The sequence below is a fragment of the Periophthalmus magnuspinnatus genome, chromosome 16 (genome assembly GCF_009829125.3).
Source record: "Periophthalmus magnuspinnatus isolate fPerMag1 chromosome 16, fPerMag1.2.pri, whole genome shotgun sequence".
Classification (NCBI taxonomy): Eukaryota; Metazoa; Chordata; class Actinopteri; order Gobiiformes; family Gobiidae; genus Periophthalmus; species Periophthalmus magnuspinnatus.
The window spans coordinates 18,942,231-18,962,919 of NC_047141.1; the positions used below are offsets into that span (position 1 = coordinate 18,942,231).

Below are 20,689 nucleotides of genomic sequence, written 5' to 3' on the forward strand. Positions count from 1 at the left end.
CTTGGGGAGATAATTGGGGGCATTAAAAGGGTCAAAAAAGTCAATTACACTATACCTGTATTATGTACGTGGTTGCCGGTGCAAAGCCACAGACCCCTCTCATATAGAGTCAGAGCCACACAGCTCAGGGCCACACTGCATATTAACATTGTTCTTCGTTTTTCCGCCAAAACAATCGCATTTTTCACCCCCTGAACATTCACGAAAAGTCTCACATGGGGGTATAGAATCGACCGGCTTGGTGAAAAATTTCATTAAATTTGTGTCGGGAAAATGTCCCATGCCCCCTGACTCGACAGCGCCACCCAGAAAATTCAAAATTTTAAAATGAATTGGGAGCCGATACGCATTTTTCGCCCTAGCTTGACGAAATTCACACCAGTGATAGAGCTCATGGAGACGAGCAAAAAAGCCAATCATAGTGCGGCCCTAGGACAGACAGGAAGTCAGCTATATTGAATTGAAAATTCGCCAAATTTTTCGCCGCGTGTTTTCAAAACGCTACTAGTCTCAGGTTTTTGGTCCAAATGAGCTCAGATTTCACATGCCACATCCAGAGACATAGGTTTTCATAACTTATACATGTTTTCTCCGAATTCCACACGGTTCGCCCGTACGTTGCCGCCGAAAAATGCCTTCGTTTCCTGTTTTTTCGATGTCCTCTCACAACCACAGGCATTGCCCTACAGAGCTCACATTCACATCACATATGTGTGATTGGGGCATGAATGGAATGCAATATTAATTTTAATCAAAATGAACACTATAGCGCCCCCTACCATAGGGGTGAAACGCCAACATTATCGGATTCCTTCGAAATTCAGGGAATAAATCAGTGGCATCAGAAGAAACAAAAAATTACATGATGGCCATGGGTTATTTTCCACTGTTGGCCACCAGGGGCGCAATGAATTGAAAAGAAATTGGCACTTGGCACTTTGACTTACATGTCTATGAATTATATCTACTCCTTGGTTTTTCATCCGAATTACATCAAACTCCACATACAGCATGTACATATGTCAATTGTCAATAATCATTCACGTTTTGGGGATATTCTTTCTGGTTTATGCACACCACACTGTCAAAATATGACTGCTTTCCTGCATATTTGATTCCCTCTCACAGACACGTGGATCAGACTAAAAAGCTCAAATTCTAATCACTTATGCGGATTAAAACTGTGAATAGAGAACCATTATAAACATGTGGCCAGTGACCTCCATAACGCCCCCTACTGTACAGGTAAAAAACACAACTTTGTCCGATTGGCATGAAAGTTGGTGAGATCATTGTGGACCTCAAAAGAGGCAAAAAAGTCCATTACACCATACCTGTATTGTGCACGAGGTTGCCGGTTCAACGCCGTGGACCTCCATTATAATGTGTTGGTCACACATATTTATATAGAAACTGTGTGAAGGGGGGCCGATTGTGGCCGTGGGGTGGCCAGGCGGGGAAAATGGTGCGTGGGGGCGGTGGCCGGCCCCAGGCGGTCGCATGGGGGGGCGGTCGCGCGGGGGGCGAGGGCCATCATCGCCGCTTGCGGCTTTAATTATTATTTTTTTTCCCCCCCTGGGATCGCAATTTTCACCCCCTGAACGTCAACGAAAAGTCTCACATGGGGGTATCAAATCGACCGGCTTGGCAAAAAATTCAAGAAAATATGCATCACGAAAATGACCCACACACACTGGCTCGACAGCGCCACCTAGAAAATTCAAAATTTTAAAATGAATTGGGAGCCGACACGCATTTTTCGCCCTAGCTTGACGAAATTCACACCAGTGATAGAGCTCATGGAGACAAGCAAAAAAGCCAATCATAGTGCGGCCCTAGGACGGACAGGAAGTCGGCTATATTGAATCGAAAATTCGCCAAATTTTTCGCAGCGTGTTTTCAAACCGCTACTAGTCTCAGGTTTTTGGTCCAAATGAGCTCAGTTTTCACATGCCACATCCAGACACATGGGTTTTCAAAAGTTATCCACGTTTTCTCCAAATTCTACACGGTTCGCCCGTACGCCGCCACCGAAATATGCCTTCGTTTCCTGTTTTTTCGATGTCCTCTCACGACCACAGGCATTGCCCTACAGAGCTCACATTCACATCACATATGTGTGATTGGGGCATGAGTGGAATGCAATATTAATTTTAATCAAAATGAACACTATAGCGCCCCCTACCATAGGGGTGAAACGCAAACATTATCGGATTCCTACGAAATTCGGGAAATAAATTGGGGGCATGACGTGGACCAAAAAATAATATTACGGGCATAGGTCATTTTTCACACTTGGCCACCAGGGGCGCAAAGACTCCAAAAAAAATCATTTAAAAATTCCTGACACGCACATGCATTGGTCAACACAGCTCAAATTCACATCACACGTGTGATGTGAGGGTATTAATAAAATGGATTATTAATTGTAATAAAAATGAACACTATAGCGCCCCCTACCATAGGGGTGAAACGCCAACATTATTGGATTCCTACGAAATTCGGGGAATAAATCAGTGGCATCACAAGAAACAAAAAATTACATTATGGCCATGACTCATTTTCCACGGTTGGCCACCAGGGGCGCAAATACTAAAAAAAAAAATCATAAAAAAATTTCTGACACGCACATGCATTGGTCTACACAGCTCAAATTCACATCACACGTGTGATGTGAGGGTATCAATAAAATGGATTATTAATTGTAATAAAAATGAACACTATAGCGCCCCCTACCATAGGGGTGAAACACCAACATTATCGGATTCCTACGAAATTCGGGGAATAAATCAATGGCATCAGAAGAAACAAAAAATTACATTATGGCCATGAGTCATTTTCCACGGTTGGCCACCAGGGGCGCAAATACTTAAAAAAAATCATTAAAAAATGTCTTACACGCACATACATGGTTCTAGACAGCTGAAATTCTCATCACACATGTGATATCAGGGTATTAATAGAATGCACTATTAATTGTTATGTAAATGAACACTATAGCGCCCCCTACAGTATTGGTAAAATACACAACTTTGTCCGATTGGCATGAAACTTGGGGAGATAATTGGGGGCATTAAAAGGGTCAAAAAAGTCAATTACACCATACCTGTATTATGTACGTGGTTGCCGGTGCAAAGCCACAGACCCCTCTCATATGGAGTCAGGGCCACACAGCCCAGGACCACACTGCATATTAACATTGTTCTTCGTTTTTCCGCCAAAACAATCGCATTTTTCACCCCCTGAACATTCACAAAAAGTCTCACATGGGGGTATAGGATCGACCGGCTCGGCAAAAAAATTCATAAAATTGGTTTCGGGAAAATGTCCCATGCCCCCTGACTCGACAGCGCCACCTAAAATTTCACCCCTATGGGAGAGGAGCCTGGTTTATTTTGGAAAACACACACAAAAATCAGAACAGTGATAGAGAATGGGGGGACAAGCATAAATATGAATTGAAGCACTGCTCTATGACAGACAGGAAGTCGGCCATTTTGGATAAAAAATTTGCCGCTTCATTCGCAGCGTGTTTTCAAAACGCTACTAGTCTCAGGTTTTTGGTCCAAATGAGCTCAGATTTCACATGCCGCATCCAGACACATGGGTTTTCAAAAGTTAACCACGTTTTCTCCAAATTCCACACGGTTCGCCCATACGCCGCCATCGAAATACGTCTTCGTTTCCTGTTTTTTCGATGTCCTCTCACGACCACAGGCATTGCCCTACAGAGCTCACATTCACATCACATATGCGAGATTGGGCCTTGAATGGAATGCAATAATAATTTTAATCAAAATGAACACTATAGCGCCCCCTACCATAGAGGTGAAAGGCAAACATTATCGGATTCCTACGAAATTCGGGAAATAAATTGGGGGCATGACGTGGACCAAAAAATAATATTACGGGCATAGGTCTTTTTTCACACTTGGCCACCAGGGGCGCAAAGACTCCAAATAAAATCATTGAAAAATGTCTGACACGCATATGCATTGGTCTACACAGCTCAAATTCACATCACACGTGTGATATCAGGGTATTAATAAAATGGATTATTAATTGTAATAAAAATGAACACTATAGCGCCCCCTATCATAGGGGTGAAATGCCAACATTATCGGATTCCTACGAAATTCGGGGAATAAATCAGTAGCATCAGAAGAAACAAAAAATGACATTATGGCCATGAATCATTTTCCACACTTGGCCACCAGGGGCGCAAAGACTCCAAATAAAATCATTTAAAAATGTCTGACACACACATGCATTGGTCTACACAGCTCAAATTCACATCACATGTGTGATATGAGGGTATTAATAGAATGCACTATTAATTGTTATCTAAATGAACACTATAGCGCCCCCTACAGTATTGGTAAAATACACAACTTTGTCCGATTGGCATAAAACTTGGGGAGATAATTGGGGGCATTAAAAGGGTCAAAAAAGTTAAATACACCATACCTGTATTATGTGCGTGGTTGCCGGTGCAAAGCCACAGACCCCTCTCATATAGAGTCAGAGCCACACAGCCCAGGCCCACACTGGATATTAACATTGTTCTTCGTTTTTCCGCCAAAACAATCGCATTTTTCACCCCCTGAACATTCATGAAAACTCTCACATGGGGGTATAGAATCGACCGGCTCGGCGAAAAATTTCATAAAATTGGTGTCGAGAAAATGTCCCATGCCCCCTGACTCGACAGCGCCACCTAAAATTTCACCCCTATGGGAGAGGAGCCTGTTTAATTTTGGAATACATTCACAAAATTCGGAACAGTGATAGAGCACCATCGGACAAGCATAAAAATGAATTGAAGCACTGCTGTATGACGGACAGGAAATCGGCCATTTTGGATCAAAAATTCTCCGCTTCATTCGCAGCGTGTTTTCAAAACACTACTAGTCTCAGGTTTTTGGTCCAAATGAGCTCAGATTTCACATGCCACATCCAGACACATGGGTTTTCAGAAATTATCCACGTTTTCTCCGAATTCCACACGGTTCGCCCGTACGCCGCCACCGAAATACGCCTTCGTTTCCTGTTTTTTCGATGTCCTCTCACGACCACAGGCATTGCCCTACAGAGCTCACATTCACATCACATATGCGAGATTGGGCCTTGAATGGAATGCAATATTAATTTTAATCAAAATGAACACTATAGCGCCCCCTACCATAGAGGTGAAATGCCACCATTATCCAATTCCTATGAAATTTGGGGCATCAATTCATGGTCTCAGAAGAAAAAAAAAATTACATTATGGCCATGGGTTATTTTCCACTGTTGGCCACCAGGGGCGCAATGAATTGAAAAGAAATTGGCACTTGGCACTTTGACTTGCATGTCTATGAATCATATCTACTCCTAGGTTTTTCATCCAAATTACATCAAACTCCACATACAGCATGTACACATGTCAATTGTCAATAATCATCCACGTTTTGGGGATATTCTTTATGGTTCATGAGTAGGATGCCCTCAAAATATGACTTCGTCATTGGATTTAAATTCCTACACGACTTTTCCTTAAGTGCAAATGAAACCTGTGTAGTCCTAGGTTTTTCATCCAAATTTCCTCAAACTCCACATACATCATGTACACATGATTATTGTCAATAATCATCCACGTTTTGGGGATATTCTTTATGGTTTATGCACAGCACACTGTCAAAATATGACTGCTTTCCTGCATATTTGATTCCCTCTCACAGACACGTGGATCAGACTAAAAAGCTCAAATTCTAATCACTGATGCGGATTAAAACTGTGAATAGAGAACCATTATAAACATGTGGCCAGTGACCTCCATAGCGCCCCCTACTGTACAGGTAAAAAACTCAACTTTGTCCGATTGGCATGAAAGTTGGTGATATCATTGTGGACCTCAAAAGAGGCAAAAAAGTCCATTACACCATACCTGTATTGTGCACGAGGTTGCCGGTTCAACGCCGTGGACCTCCATTATAATGTGTTGGTCACACATATTTATATAGAAACTGCGTGAAGGGGGGCAGATTGCGGCCGTGGGGTGGCCAGGCGGGGAAAATGGTGCGTGGGGGCGGTGGCCGGCCCCGGGCGGTCGCATGGGGGGGCGGTCGCGCGGGGGGCGAGGGCCATCATCGCCGCTTGCGGCTTTAATTATTATTATTTTTTTTCTCCCCCTGGGATCGCAATTTTCACCCCCTGAACGTCAACGAAAAGTCTCACATGGGGGTATCAAATCGACCGGCTTGGCAAAAAATTCAAGAAAATATGCATCACGAAAATGACCCACACACACTGGCTCGACAGCGCCACCTAGAAAATTCAAAATTTTAAAATGAATTGGGAGCCGACATGCATTTTTCACCCTAGCTCGACGAAATTCACACCAGTGATAGAGCTCATGGAGACAAGCAAAAAAGCCAATCATAGTGCGGCCCTAGGACGGACAGGAAGTCGGCTATATTGAATCGAAAATTCGCCAAATTTTTCGTTGTGTATTTTCAAAACCCTACTAGTCTCAGGTTTTTGGTCCAAATGAGCTCAGATTTCACATGCCACATCCAGACACATGGATTTTCAGAAGTTATCCACGTTTTCTCCGAATTCCACACGGTTCGCCCGTACACCGCCACCGAAATACGACTTCGTTTCCTGTTTTTTCGATGTCCTCTCACGACCACAGGCATTGCCCTACAGAGCTCACATTCACATCACATATGCGAGATTGGGGCATGAATGGAATGCAATATTAATTTTAATCAAAATGAACACTATAGCGCCCCCTACCATAGGGGTGAAACGCAAACATTATCGGATTCCTACGAAATTCGGGGAATAAATTGGGGGCATGACGTGGACCAAAAAATAATATTACGGGCATAGGTCATTTTTCACACTTGGCCACCAGGGGCGCAAAGACTCCAAAAAAAATCATTTAAAAATGTCTGACACGCACATGCATTGGTCTACACAGCTCAAATTCACATCACACGTGTGAAATGAGGGTATGAATAAAATGGATTATTAATTGTAATAAAAATGAACACTATAGCGCCCCCTATCATAGGGGTGAAACGCCAATATTATCGGATTCCTACGAAATTCGGGGAATAAATCAGTGGTATCAGAAGAAACAAAAAATTACATTATGGCCATGAGTCATTTTCCACGGTTGGCCACCAGGGGCGCAAATACTAAAAAAAAAATCATTTAAAAATGTCTGACACGCACATGCATTGGTCTACACAGCTCAAATTCACATCACACGTGTGATATGAGGGTATTAATAAAAAGGATTATTAATTATAATAAAAATGAACACTATAGCGCCCCCTACCATATGGGTGAAACGCCAATATTATCGGATTCCTACGAAATTCGGGGAATAAATCAGTGGTATCAGAAGAAACAAAAAATTACATTATGGCCATGAGTCATTTTCCACGGTTGGCCACCAGGGGCGCAAATACTAAAAAAAAAATCATTTAAAAATGTCTGACACGCACATGCATTGGTCTACACAGCTCAAATTCACATCACACGTGTGATATGAGGGTATTAATAAAAAGGATTATTAATTATAATAAAAATGAACACTATAGCGCCCCCTACCATATGGGTGAAACGCCAATATTATCGGATTCCTACGAAATTCGGGGAATAAATCAGTGGCATCAGAAGAAACAAAAAATTACATTATGGCCATGAGTCATTTTCCACGGTTGGCCACCAGGGGCGCAAATACTAAAAAAAAAATCATAAAAAAATTTCTGACACGCACATGCATTGGTCTACACAGCTCAAATTCGCATCACACGTGTGGTGTGAGGGTATTAATAGAATGCACTATTAATTGTTATCTAAATGAACACTATAGCGCCCCCTACAGTATTGGTAAAATACACAACTTTGTCCGATTGGCATGAAACTTGGGGAGATAATTGTGGGCATTAAAAGGGTCAAAAAAGTCAAATACACTATACCTGTATTATGTACGTAGTTGCCGGTGCAAAGCCACAGACCCCTCTCATATAGAGTCAGGGCCACACAGCTCAGGACCACACTGCATATTAACATTGTTCTTCGTTTTTCCGCCAAAACAATCGCATTTTTCACCCCCTGAACATTCACGAAAAGTCTCACATGGGGGTATAGAATCGACCGGCTCGGCGAAAAATTTCATAAAATTGGCGTCGGGACAATGTTCGAAGCACACCGGCTCAACAGCGCCACCTAGAAAATTCAAAATTTTAAAATGAATTGGGAGCCGACACGCATTTTTCGCCCTAGCTTGACGAAATTCACACCAGTGATAGAGCTCATGGAGACAAGCAAAAAAGCCAATCATAGTGCAGCCCTAGGACGGACAGGAAGTCGGCTATATTGAATCGAAAATTTGCCAAATTTTTCGTTGCGTATTTTCAAAACGCTACTAGTCTCAGGTTTTTGGTCCAAATGAGCTCAGATTTCACACGCCACATCCAGACACATGGGTTTTCAGAAGTTATCCACGTTTTCTCCAAATTCCACACGGTTCGCCCGTACACCGCCACCGAAATACGCCTTCGTTTCCTGTTTTTTCGATGTCCTCTCACGACCACAGGCATTGCCCTACAGAGCTCACATTCACATCACATATGCAAGATTGGGCCTTGAATGGAATGCAATATTAATTTTAATCAAAATGAACACTATAGCGCCCCCTACCATAGGGGTGAAACGCCAACATTATCCAATTCCTATGAAATTTGGGGCATCAATTCATGGTCTCAGAAGAAACATAAAATTACATTATGGCCATGAGTCATTTTCCACGGTTGGCCACCAGGGGCGCAAATACTAAAAAAAAAATCATAAAAAAATTTCTTACACGCACATACATGGTTCTAGACAGCTGAAATTCTCATCACACATGTGATATCAGGGTATTAATAGAATGCACTATTAATTGTTATCTAAATGAACACTATAGCGCCCCCTACAGTATTGGTAAAATACACAACTTTGTCCGATTGGCATGAAACTTGGGGAGATAATTGTGAGCATTAAAAGGGTCAAAAAAGGTCAATTACACCATATCTGTATTATGTACATGGTTGCCGGTACAAAGCCACAGACCCCTCTCATATAGAGTCAGGGCCACACAGCTCAGGGCCACACTGCATATTAACATTGTTCTTCGTTTTTCCGCCAAAACAATCGCATTTTTCACCCCCTGAACATTCACGAAAAGTCTCACATGGGGGTATAGAATCGACCGGCTCGGCGAAAAATTTCATAAAATTGGTGTCGGCAAAATGTTCCATGCCCCCTGACTCGACGGCGCCACCTAAAATTTCACCCCTATGGAAGAGGAGCCTGGTTTATTTTGGAAAACATACACAAAAATCAGAACAGTGATAGAGAATGGGGGGACAAGCATAAATATGAATTGAAGCACTGCGCTATGACAGACAGGAAGTCGGCCATTTTGGATCAAAAATTCGCCACTTCATTCGCAGCGTGTTTTCAAAACGCTACTAGTCTCAGGTTTTTGGTCCAAATGAGCTCAGATTTCACATGCCACATCCAGACACATGGGTTTTCAGAAGTTATCCACGTTTTCTCCAAATTCCACATGGTTCGCCCGTACGCCGCCACCGAAATACGCCTTCGTTTCCTGTTTTTTCGATGTCCTCTCACGACCACAGGCATTGCCCTACAGAGCTCACATTCACATCACATATGCGAGTTTGGGGCATGAGTGGAATGCAATATTAATTTTAATCAAAATGAACACTATAGCGCCCCCTACCATAGGGGTGAAACGCCAACATTATCGGATTCTTACGAAATTCGGGGAATAAATCAGTGGCATCACAAGAAACAAAAAATTACATAGTGGCCATTAGTCATTTTCCACGGTTGGCCACCAGGGGTGCAAATACTACAAAAAAAATCATTAAAAAATGTCTTACACGCACATACATGGTTCTAGACAGCTGAAATTCTCATCACACATGTGATATCAAGGCATTAATAGAATGCACTATTAATTGTTATCTAAATGAACACTATAGCGCCCCCTACAGTATTGGTAAAATACACAACTTTGTCCGATTGGCATGAAACTTGGGGAGATAATTGTGGGCATTAAAAGGGGCAAAAAAGTCAATTACACCATACCTGTATTATGTACGTGGTTGCTGGTGCAAAGCCACAGACCCCTCTCATATAGAGTCAGGGCCACACAGCCCAGGCCCACACTGCATATTAACATTGTTCTTCGTTTTTCCGCCAAAACAATCGCATTTTTCACCCCCTGAACGTCGACGAAAAGTCCCACATATAGGTATAGGATCGACCGGTTCGGCGAAAAATTTCATAAAATTGGCATTGCGACAATGTCCGAAGCACACCGGCTCGACAGCGCCACCTAGAAAATTCAAAATTTTGAAATGAATTGGGAGCCGACACGCATTTTTCGCCCTAGCTTGACGAAATTCACACCAGTGATAGAGCTCATGGAGACAAGCAAAAAAGCCAATCATAGTGCGGCCCTCGGACGGACAGGAAGTCGGCTATATTGAATCGAAAATTCGCCACTTCATTCGCAGCGTGTTTTCAAAACGTTACTAGTCTCAGGTTTTTGGTCCAAACGAGCTCAGATTTCACATGCCACATTCAGACATATGGGTTTTCATAAGTTATCCACGTTTTCTCCAAATTCCACACGGTTCGCCCGGACGGCGCCACCGAAAAACGCCTTAGTTTCCTGTTTTTTCGATGTCCTCTCACGACCACAGGCATTGCCCTACAGAGCTCACATTCACATCACATATGCGAGATTGGGGCATGAATGAAATGCAATATTAATTTTAATCAAAATGAACACTATAGCGCCCCCTACCATAGGGGTGAATCGCCAACATTATCGGATTCCTTCGAAATTCTTGGAATCATTTCAGGGTCTCAGAAGAAACAAAAAATTACATTATGGCCATGGGTTATTTTCCACTGTTGGCCACCAGGGGCGCAATGAATTGAAAAGAAATTGGCACTTGGCACTTTGACTTGCATGTCTATGAATTATATCTACTCCTAGGTTTTTCATCCGAATTACATCAAACTCCACATACAGCATGTACATATGTCGATTGTCAATAATCATCCACGTTTTGGGGATATTCTTTATGGTTCATGAGTAGGATGCCCTCAAAATATGACTTCATAATTGGATTTAAATTCCTACACGACTTTTCCTTAAGTGCAAATGAAACCTCTCTAGTCCTAGGTTTTTCATCCAAATTTCCTCAAACTCCACATACAGCATGTACACATGATTATTGTCAATAATCATCCACATTTTGGGGATATTCTTTCTGGTTTATGCACAGCACACTGTCAAAATATGACTGTTTTCCTGCATATTTGATTCCCTCTCACAGACACATGGATCAGACTAAAAAGCTCAAATTCTAATCACTGATGCGGATTAAAACTGTGAATAGAGAACCATTATAAACATGTGGCCAGTGACCTCCATAGTGCCCCCTACTGTACAGGTAAAAAACTCAACTTTGTCCGATTGGCATGAAAGTTGGTGAGATCATTGTGGACCTCAAAAGAGGCAAAAAAGTCCATTACACCATGCCTGTATTGTGCACGAGGTTGCCGGTTCAACGCCGTGGACCTCCATTATAATGTGTGGGTCACACATATTTATATAGAAATTGTGTGAAGGGGGCGGATTGCGGCCGTGGGGTGGCCAGGCGGGGAAAATGGTGCGTGGGGGCGGTGGCCGGCCCCGGGCGGTCGCATGGGGGGGCGGTCGCGCGGGGGGCGAGGGCCATCATCGCCGCTTGCGGCTTTAATTCTATTTAATCCCACTGGAACTTTATCAGAAGGGAAGTAAATGAGTGTGTTTATACGAGTGATTTTTCTGACTAGCCCTTTAAGTGGAGCATTGATCATGCACCCTTAATTGTAACTGTAGTAAATTAATGTTGCCAACCTGCATGACAGCATTGAAGAAGCAGGTATTGCCCAGGTTTGTAATGCCTTTCACAGGAACTAAGGTGCTGTTAATTGCAGGATTTTTGCTTCTTGATGAATCAGCATAATCTGATGATTCTTCTCTTAGTTTGATGGTCTTGGGTGATGCTGTTGAAACATGGACAGAATATATACAGATAATTATTACAAATGTATGCAACCCTTGTGTTTTACACTGCTTTTTGTATCTATTATTTTAATAGTATGAGCAAGTTACTGTTGGCTCCTTATCAATCAAAATAAAAGCTATGTCTGGGAATAGGGTACAAGACTGGCAGCTGGAAGAAGGGATGGGCCAAAGCAGATGACAGCTGGAGAAGATACAGAGAAGTGGGGGCAGGGGGGCACATAGAAACCAGCTGTTCCTTAATCTTGATTGTCAATAAGACCAAACTTAAACAAATATTCATACACAGCTGAGCAAATGTTAATGGTACAGTAAATGAAGTCTCAGGGATCACAAAGGTTGCTGGTTCAAATGATGCTGTAAATGTACAAGATGAATAATGTATATTATTTGACAAATAAAGTAATCCCTTTGTATTGAAAAAGGTGTTAAATTCAACAGAACATGCTTTTCTGTGCATTTGTTTATCTGTTTGTAGGCAAACGATCACCAGAGGAACAAGAGCTGCTTGCTGGCTTACAAAAGTCTGAAATTGGTAATATTTTCAGAAACTGGGAGGATTCCTACACAGGCCTTCAGGCAGAAAAGAAAACACTACTACACAAAAAGTGTTAGGTTCATGAGCACTTCACCTCCTCGGCCGTCAAGAGAGCAGGCTGACACTGGGGTCACCATTTTGAACCTGTTCCATTTCCAAACTAAGAAATTTCAATTGAACTGTACACTTTCTTAATCATCACATCAACCTGCACCTATACTCTGTATAATCTCTTTTCCACACAGGATTGGCCTTGCCTTCAAACATTTTCAATTCATAGAAACTCCTCATACGCATTACATTGAAAAGCTATTAATTCCAGCAGTGGTAAACCCAGAGCTGGCCACTCATTTGGAGGTTCTAGTTCTTAAGGCCAAGGATGCTGATAAAGCGTTGAGGGCACTTTGGAAAATGAATCCCAGACCTTTTCACAGTTTGTCAACTTACACGCGTAAGTGGAGCTAACAATGAACTATTAAGTAATTTACATTCCCCATGAAGATGGGGCTTCTACACTTACAGCATCTGCCAGTGTGTTAAATAGTAAATAGTAAATAATTTTTTCATATCTTTGGGGGAGCTTATACATTCATGTATGAGCAAAAAATATGTATTTGGGGATATTATTTTTCAATTGTGTTGTTGAAAAATGACAGGCAAAAGAATGGTGGTTTTGAGGGCCAAGTCTTGAACACATGGTCAAACAGCAGACACCAGACAAAGATGTAATTTAACTTTGCTGTAGCAAAGAAACCAGAAAAGTAACAAAAACTGTGAATGCCTATGGACACTCCACATCTGGGACCTTTACCCAAGGTAAACAATGTTCAGGAACCATCTGGTAGAGACTGGAGAGAAGGGTGAAGAGGGGAAGAGGGCAGTCGAAGGGGGACAGTGGGTGGAGGAAAGGTTTGCAGCAAGCACTAGCATATGGAAAAACAGATTTTTCCTCTCCCTGCAGCAGTCAGTGAAGGCAAATGTCAGCATGCTCTGTGTCCACGCTTGACTGTGCTGGAGTCGGCACTACCACCTGGCCCTCTCTGTTCAGCCACCGAGTGTTGGCTCCACCGACACTGTGGAGCCTCTCCCCAGGGCAGAGCGGAACAGAGGCACGTACACCAACCATTCTACATCTGCACACCCTTGCTGTTTGGACCACAAACAGTACAACTTTTTTTTTTTTTTTTAAAGAAAAGAAAACAAAAATACCTCAGTATTTATACTGAGGTATATAATCATGTTAAATGTAAATGTAATGTGTATTTAAAACTTTTACACTTTAAAAAAAAAAAAAGCATATCCATGTAGTTACATTACATAGCGTTGTTTGGACTTCATGCCTCTTTAGTGATCAGTTACAGCACTGCAGTGCGTGGTACCAAGGCCAGCTCCTCTCATGCAGAGCAGGCAGTGAAGGGGAAGGCCAAGCAACACCAAATGTCTTATTAATTTGCTAATTTGTTGTGACTGCAGGGGATAAAAGCCAGTTTCCTTGCCATCTGAGGCCAAGAGTACCACAGCCATGTTACTTACACATACACACACAAACAGACGCTGGCTTTGCTACCCACTATCTGGCCTAGTTTCATGTGCGATGGTGGAATAAAGACAGGATCACTCTTGATTACCCCTGTGAAAGCACCACCAGGGGACAAGCCTCTTAATGGCCACTCACTCGGGAAAAACAAAACTGACAGCAAACTGTGAGGAAGGTGTAAGAATTTTACTCAACACTTTCTGCTCACCTCTCATGGCAAACTAATGTCAATCAGTCAAGCTCCTACAAAACTCAGTAAGATAGAGGTTAAGTTGTAAATAGCCTGCTAATTCAATATCTGCCATAAGTGGTTTTATGCTGCGTATATTAATTAAGCAAGCAATTTTTAAAATAAAATTAAAACATTTATTTACATAATTTTGTTCAGTTGACAGATTAACTTTGGCTTTTACTATGAATCAGTCCTGGACTATTGAGCGATTACACAGACATTTATATAATTTGTTTATAAAATGTGCTTTATCATCATTAAATAAAACTAAACAATAAATGACAAATGTACAATTTTGCTCTGAGGTCTTTCTAAGCCTAACATTTTAATTTGTGCAACAAAGACTCCCCAGCTGAGATACAAGTTGAGTCTAGCTCCCTGACGTCAATGTGCTTTTTACTGGGACTCTGGTACTTGAGCTGAAGACCTTGATGGTGAGAGAGCACGGTTAATCGACTTTCTTTCTTCCCTGGGTTGTTGTTGTACTAAATTATTATAGATTCTGGGGAAAAAAATCCTTGCTTAGGCTCTTTTGTATGTGGGTTCTATAGGAAACAACAGAGCAACCTTCTCTGAAAATCTGGCCTTCACAGTGAAATGCAATTTCACAATCTCCTCAACCAACAACAACTGCCTATTTTTGCTGTAACAATAGCCATTGGCTTCCACAACCCTTTAGCCACCGGTGTGATGGCGGGAAAGGTGACAGGTAATTTTAAAGAAGCAAGGAGAGCAGCACTGTCCAAGCAGAAGCATGGCTGTCCTATTAAGCAAAATGTCCACTAACGGGTCCCTCTGGCTATCAAATAGGCCTATAAAAAAAATATTTCTTTGACAAGTAACAAGGAGTCAGTATAGAACTTAACAAAAATGATGCTGAATGTTTAAAGTGTTATCTATTCCTGAAGATGTGATTCATGAGTGACTATAATAATACAAAAGAGATAATATAAATCATGTCTGCCACTTTGCTAAAAGCACTATTTCACAGGTATGTAATGTACTTGGCAAAAGTTCAATATTCAGTTGAAAATATTCAGTTCCTTCCTTAAAATGTAGTTTTCATTGTGGTAACCACGAGTCAAAGATGGCAGCAAGAATTCTTTCTGATACAGACTTATAATATTATTATACAGGGTGAAACCAAGCAACGAAGCTCCACATATGGATGCGAAGCTGTTAACTAGTGTGCATTCTTATCATGTTTGTTGGGTCATGCATCCAGGGATTGCATGATGTCAAGGTGGTCCCTCAAAGGAATTTGAAACAAATGTTTATTTCTGTATGTCTACAGAGAGTTAGTGCACTCCAGCTGCGGAGATCCAACTGCTCTGAATGGTGGAGGACCCTGGCTCCCACTAGTGCAGCGCACAGGCCCAGAGGTGGTGAGACAGTAACAAGTAACACAGTAACAAGAAACACGACACAGAGCGCAGAGACAAAGAGTGACAGGGCAGAGGCTAAACCCTGCACAGCTGCTCTTGTTCTTTAGGGAACCCAGCTGGGGAACAGTGCTCAGGCGCCTAATTCCTCTAATGTGTGCATTCATGCAAGAGACAGGGTTAGAGAATGGGTGGGGAATTTCTAAAACAACTCTACTACAAATCTGCATCCACAACTGAGTAACTGTTGGGGAACCAGCCACGCTGAGCCTGGATAAATGGGCTATGACAACTTTCATGAAATGTAGGCTTTTCTTTACCATCTAGCTGAGCAGCAGATGTCTCAAAACAAAAAGGTTATATTGTAAAATAAGTGGTAATTTATATATATATATATATATATATATATATATATATATATATATATATGCAAACATGCAAGTTTACAGTCTATTAAGGCATATAAAAAGTACAGGTACTGTTTATTATCTGAGGCTCAGGGTTTCGTTCTCTGCATAGCCATCTGCAAATATCTTCTGTTAGCCATTACCAGCAGGGGGAGCCTGTACACAGCTGCAAATTTGATGATGTTCATTAATACAGGGTTATGTATTCTGTATTTTGAATATAACCTGAAACAGACAATTCTTCAATGTAAAAAGAAATGTAATTACATGGAGAGTCTGTATTTGGAACAAAAACAAGCAGGTAAAAAAGTACAACTGTTTATAACATTAATACAGAAATCTCTGTTGTCCAAGGCCAAAATTCCTACCCCACTGATTTTTCAATGGTTAAAATAAAACATAATAAAGGGTTACTACACATTCAACATGTTGGCAAATGCTGTACCTGATGTTGCCTTGACAGACTGCTTTTGTAGAAAGTCCAGGGTCTGAGCCAAAGCCTTCTTGTTGCAATGAGTGGAGAGTTCCTCATTACATTCAAAACACCTGACAAAAAACAAGGACAAAAAAGAACAAAAAGATCAGCATTGTGCAGAAATCTGGAGCATTAGTAATGAATCATCGAATTAACCATTTACTAGTAATTTTATAAAAACTTTGATCACACCAAGTATGATGCTATTAACAATACACGTAAACAAGAAAAATGTAATTTATTTTTTTCTTTTTGGTGCCATCTCACCAGGCCTTCCATGTGCTTAGACTTATTGTTATGCAATGTGACTCAGGTTGGAATGCCAGGTGGTGTTTCACAGCATGTTGGATTCCTGACTTATTACAACCCTGTAAGCAAAAAAAGAATGTATGCAATTTTTATGTACATGTAAATAATTTGGTTATTATTTTTTAATGACTGCTAACCAAATCCTGACCTGGAATCCACACTTGAGACAGACAAGGATTTCATGAGATCCCACTGACTCTCCATCTATAAGGGTCCTTTCTTTAAGACACTCAGAGCACACCAACCACACATTGGACAGCACTGACTTCTTCACTGAGGTCAGATCTACAGCCTTACTTACGTGCTGACACGTCAACCCTGAAGAGTAATTATGAGTGAAATATGAGATGTGCAAAACTATTAAAGACAAGGACAAAGATTACTGTAAACACTACAGCCTTGGATTACGCTGTATTTAAAGTTCATGATGGAGACTTACCACTGACTTCATCTGATGACTCCTCATCTCGAGGCTTTCTTGGTTTATTTGTCCGCTTAGTCATTTCTGCGGCTTTTAAAGAGAAGGGGTCCTTTAGCCGCATCTGGAAAGCTGGATTTCATATTGTGAATGAAAGGGAATTGGTTTACTAATGACGTTGACATGGCATTGACAGTTCTGCATTGTTGAGTTCCTTGTACTAGTAATACATTCAAAAAATTTTCAGAAAGCTATTTAATTCTTCTTTATATACGTGGGCGGTGCAATTTACTGGATTTTAGTCATTGTTTCCATATTGTTGCAGTGTCTATACATGCCTATTAGTTGCCTTTTATTAAATGTTAAAGACAAACTATAAACAGGCTTTGGTGGCGCCACATACATGTTTTTTACCAAACGGAAGAACATAAAGTATATTACATCAAAAATAATACAATACTCACCTTAATTCTATATCCTATGGCTGTGTTAACTACCTTTGAGCTAACAGAACAGGCCAGCTGTTCCTGGCAAGAAAATGTGACTAGCTACATTAGCTAGTAAGAGCAAACTAGGCTCGTGGGAAAAAAATACCATTTGTCAAAGTGTTTTCCATAAATATATCAAGCACACATTTCAAACAACACAATAAATAAAACAATACTAGTTATTTGTGGTATACGTATTGGTATGTTCTACATTTGTCTGGCTAACGCTAGCATCGAATAACAACACTACGTGACGCACTACGGCAACAACTCAGGAGGATGCTCTGTGGTGCATTCATGGTCCATCGAAAAAACTGCGATTAAACAATACTATATACAAGATTGGAAAAAAAGTTAAAAATAAAATAAAAATATCAAACAGTCCATGTGTACGTTTGCATGGTCCTTCGGTGAAATACAAAGAACAAAAAGTTATTTGTATATTTGATATTTGTATTGATTTTACAGAAGAAACACTCATCTTAATATACATACACATGTTTAAATATCATATTTATTCAAACCTCATTTAAACTTGTAAGCATTAATTCGCCATTAATGACATGCTCCCGTTGTTGATTACTTCCAATTACCCCACAACGTGTCATCATTAGGGTCATTAACGTCAAGTGGCTTTTCCCTTTCCCATTGAAGTTTCTTATGCAACCACATATGACCTTTTGAGCTTTTGCGCATGCGCTGGGGAGTTAGTATAGCTGGTATGCCATCACCGGCCAGGACCGCTTACTACACCGTATTATGATAAAATAAGCAAGTGTACCTGTTTCTAATTGCACATGGCTCACAGAATATGCTGGAGGGTTGCGGCTGTCAGCTCTCGTTTTTTGTGGAGGAGTTTAATACTCCCTGATAATTGCTTTCCGAGAGGTCAATTCCGCCTGCCCAGCTTTGTCAACAGTCACGACCGATTCCCGAGTGAGTCTACCATGTTGCTATCAAACTTCCAAAGACTTGAGAGATCATATGCAACCTGCAACAACAGTTGTGCTCTTATTTTCATATGCCTACTTGTTTGTTTGTCCTTTAGGTACAAGGTTGATTGTTGTTAGATTCAGTACAAGACCACTGAGCACAGATGTGAGCTACGAGGAGCTAAAGCAAATCGTGGATGGACAAGACAAAGCAGTCATTATAGATGTCAGGGAGCCATGGGAGCTCAGGGAGTATGGATCTATCCCAAGATCCATCAACGTACCCCGTAAGCATGCACTCACTGACCTTAACATTGACTGCTAAACACATGTAAGCCATAATATGCCATTAGCTAGTAGGCCTATGCTGTAAACTAAAATGTGACCTAGACAATAACGCTGTCTTGCTTGCAGTTATGTCCAGTTGTTTTTACCTGGTTTGACTTTCTCCTGCTATGCCTAAGAATATCTCTTTAATTTAACTGGTTTGGTCCTGTTTTAGTCCTGATGTAGACTTGCTCTAGTTCAGAATTGGTTCCCAATTGTGTGTGTGCTTTTAGAGTTAGCCACTGAATAAAATGGTATTCCTATCATTGACGTGTGAAAAGTAATTAGAGCATGCACTGCAATAAACCAAGATATCAAAGAAAAAATGTTATTGATTTAAAAGGTAATTGTTTTACTAATTATAAGGGAAGGGGCAAGTTGTTTACTAAAGTAATTGTCCTGTTAAGTATTTGTTGCTCTGTTTAAACTTTAATTTAACCAGTTTACATTGTACATATTGTCTACGTTTTGTAGTGGGCCAGATAAACACCGCTCTTCGGCTGGATGCAGAGGAGTTCCAGGAGAAGTATGGCGGTGAAATGCCACAGCCAACTGACAACATAGTGTTCACCTGTTTGGCGGGAGTCCGCAGCCTAATAGCACTGGAGACCGCCACGTCACTGGGATACAAAAGGTGAGACAGTGTTTATAAGCTGTGCATTTTTGGTACAGGGTTAGTAATATATTTATTGTTTATAGCTGCAATGCAGGTACCATAAAATCTTTTTTCAACCCTTTTTTTCCCAAATTCCAGTGTTCAACATTATCCGGGTGGATGGCAAGAGTGGGTGACTTGTGAACAGAAGAATACACCATAAGTTACATCTGGATATTTCTTGCATAATTTGTACCAAAGATGTACTAATTTAATTTTGAGTTGATCACATAATGTTGAAATGTCTTCTCAACAAGTCCATCTAAAACCAGTCTTAATGTGAGTGTGCTAAATATACTAACTATGCAAAGCCAGAGCCATTGAGCGAGAGTTAGGCTGTACATGGTCATGAAGCATGACTCTATAACATTTACTTGTAGATAATGCAAACTATGATTATTTGGACATCAGTAATTCACAAACAGTGCCTCTTCTTCTATGGTCCTAATGCATTGAGTGGCTAATCGTTTCTCAATTTTTAATGGCTTTGTCAGAATCCCTTTTAAACTGTGACTGTGGCCATACAATTCTCAAGTAATTATGATTTCAACATTTGAAATATTTTTTTGTATATAAATAATGGCTGATTACCGTCCATGCAGGGACAAAAATAAAATTAGTTTTCATTAACTATTTGTTTAAGTCTTTTTTTATATTGGTAAAGTGTTTAGATGAGCTCAGATGATTGACAATATAGATGTGCTATGCCTAATATCTCCCAGTATGAATTTGCCACTGACTCTTTAAAATGTTTCTTGTTCCAAATACAATTGCACAATCATAAATTAGAAGGGAGAAATCTGCTCTGTCCTGTGTTGGCCATGAAACTTGTTCC

At 40.9% G+C, this 20,689-nt stretch overlaps 2 protein-coding genes across 3 annotated transcripts in view; one reads left to right on the top strand and one right to left on the bottom strand.

The window, feature by feature from the left end:
• usp45 (ubiquitin specific peptidase 45) overlaps positions 1-18,216 on the bottom strand; it is a 33,349-nt gene extending 15,133 nt beyond the window's left edge. Inside the window, exons 1-6 of one of the 2 annotated variants that reach the window (XM_033981271.2) lie at positions 17,917-18,216; positions 17,474-17,584; positions 17,183-17,352; positions 16,993-17,093; positions 16,696-16,796; positions 11,987-12,135 (exon numbers count right to left, since the gene is read on the bottom strand). In XM_033981271.2, coding sequence (XP_033837162.1) covers positions 11,987-12,135; positions 16,696-16,796; positions 16,993-17,093; positions 17,183-17,352; positions 17,474-17,576 — 624 coding nt within the window. In that variant the 5' untranslated portion in view covers positions 17,577-17,584; positions 17,917-18,216. Of the gene's footprint in view, positions 1-11,986; positions 12,139-16,695; positions 16,797-16,992; positions 17,094-17,182; positions 17,353-17,473; positions 17,585-17,916 lie in introns of both variants that reach the window. The other variant, XM_055227722.1, reaches the window with a different exon arrangement.
• Positions 18,217-18,634: 418 nt separating this feature from the next.
• On the top strand, positions 18,635-20,483 carry tstd3 (thiosulfate sulfurtransferase like domain containing 3). Its single transcript, XM_033981007.2, has 4 exons — positions 18,635-18,876; positions 18,989-19,159; positions 19,674-19,833; positions 19,954-20,483. Exons 1-4 carry the CDS (start codon positions 18,738-18,740, stop codon positions 20,015-20,017), a joined length of 534 nt encoding a protein of 177 aa, XP_033836898.1. The 5' UTR covers positions 18,635-18,737; the 3' UTR covers positions 20,018-20,483.
• Positions 20,484-20,689: the final 206 nt, after the last annotated feature.

Coding starts and splice junctions, on each gene's coding strand:
- tstd3 (XM_033981007.2), top strand. CDS start 18,738: ATGGCTCACAGAATATGCTGGAGGGTTGCGGCTGTCAGCTCTCGTTTT. Junction 19,160..19,673: donor AAGATCCATCAACGTACCCC/GTAAGCATGCAC, acceptor TACGTTTTGTAG/TGGGCCAGATAAACACCGCT. Junction 19,834..19,953: donor ACGTCACTGGGATACAAAAG/GTGAGACAGTGT, acceptor CCCAAATTCCAG/TGTTCAACATTATCCGGGTG.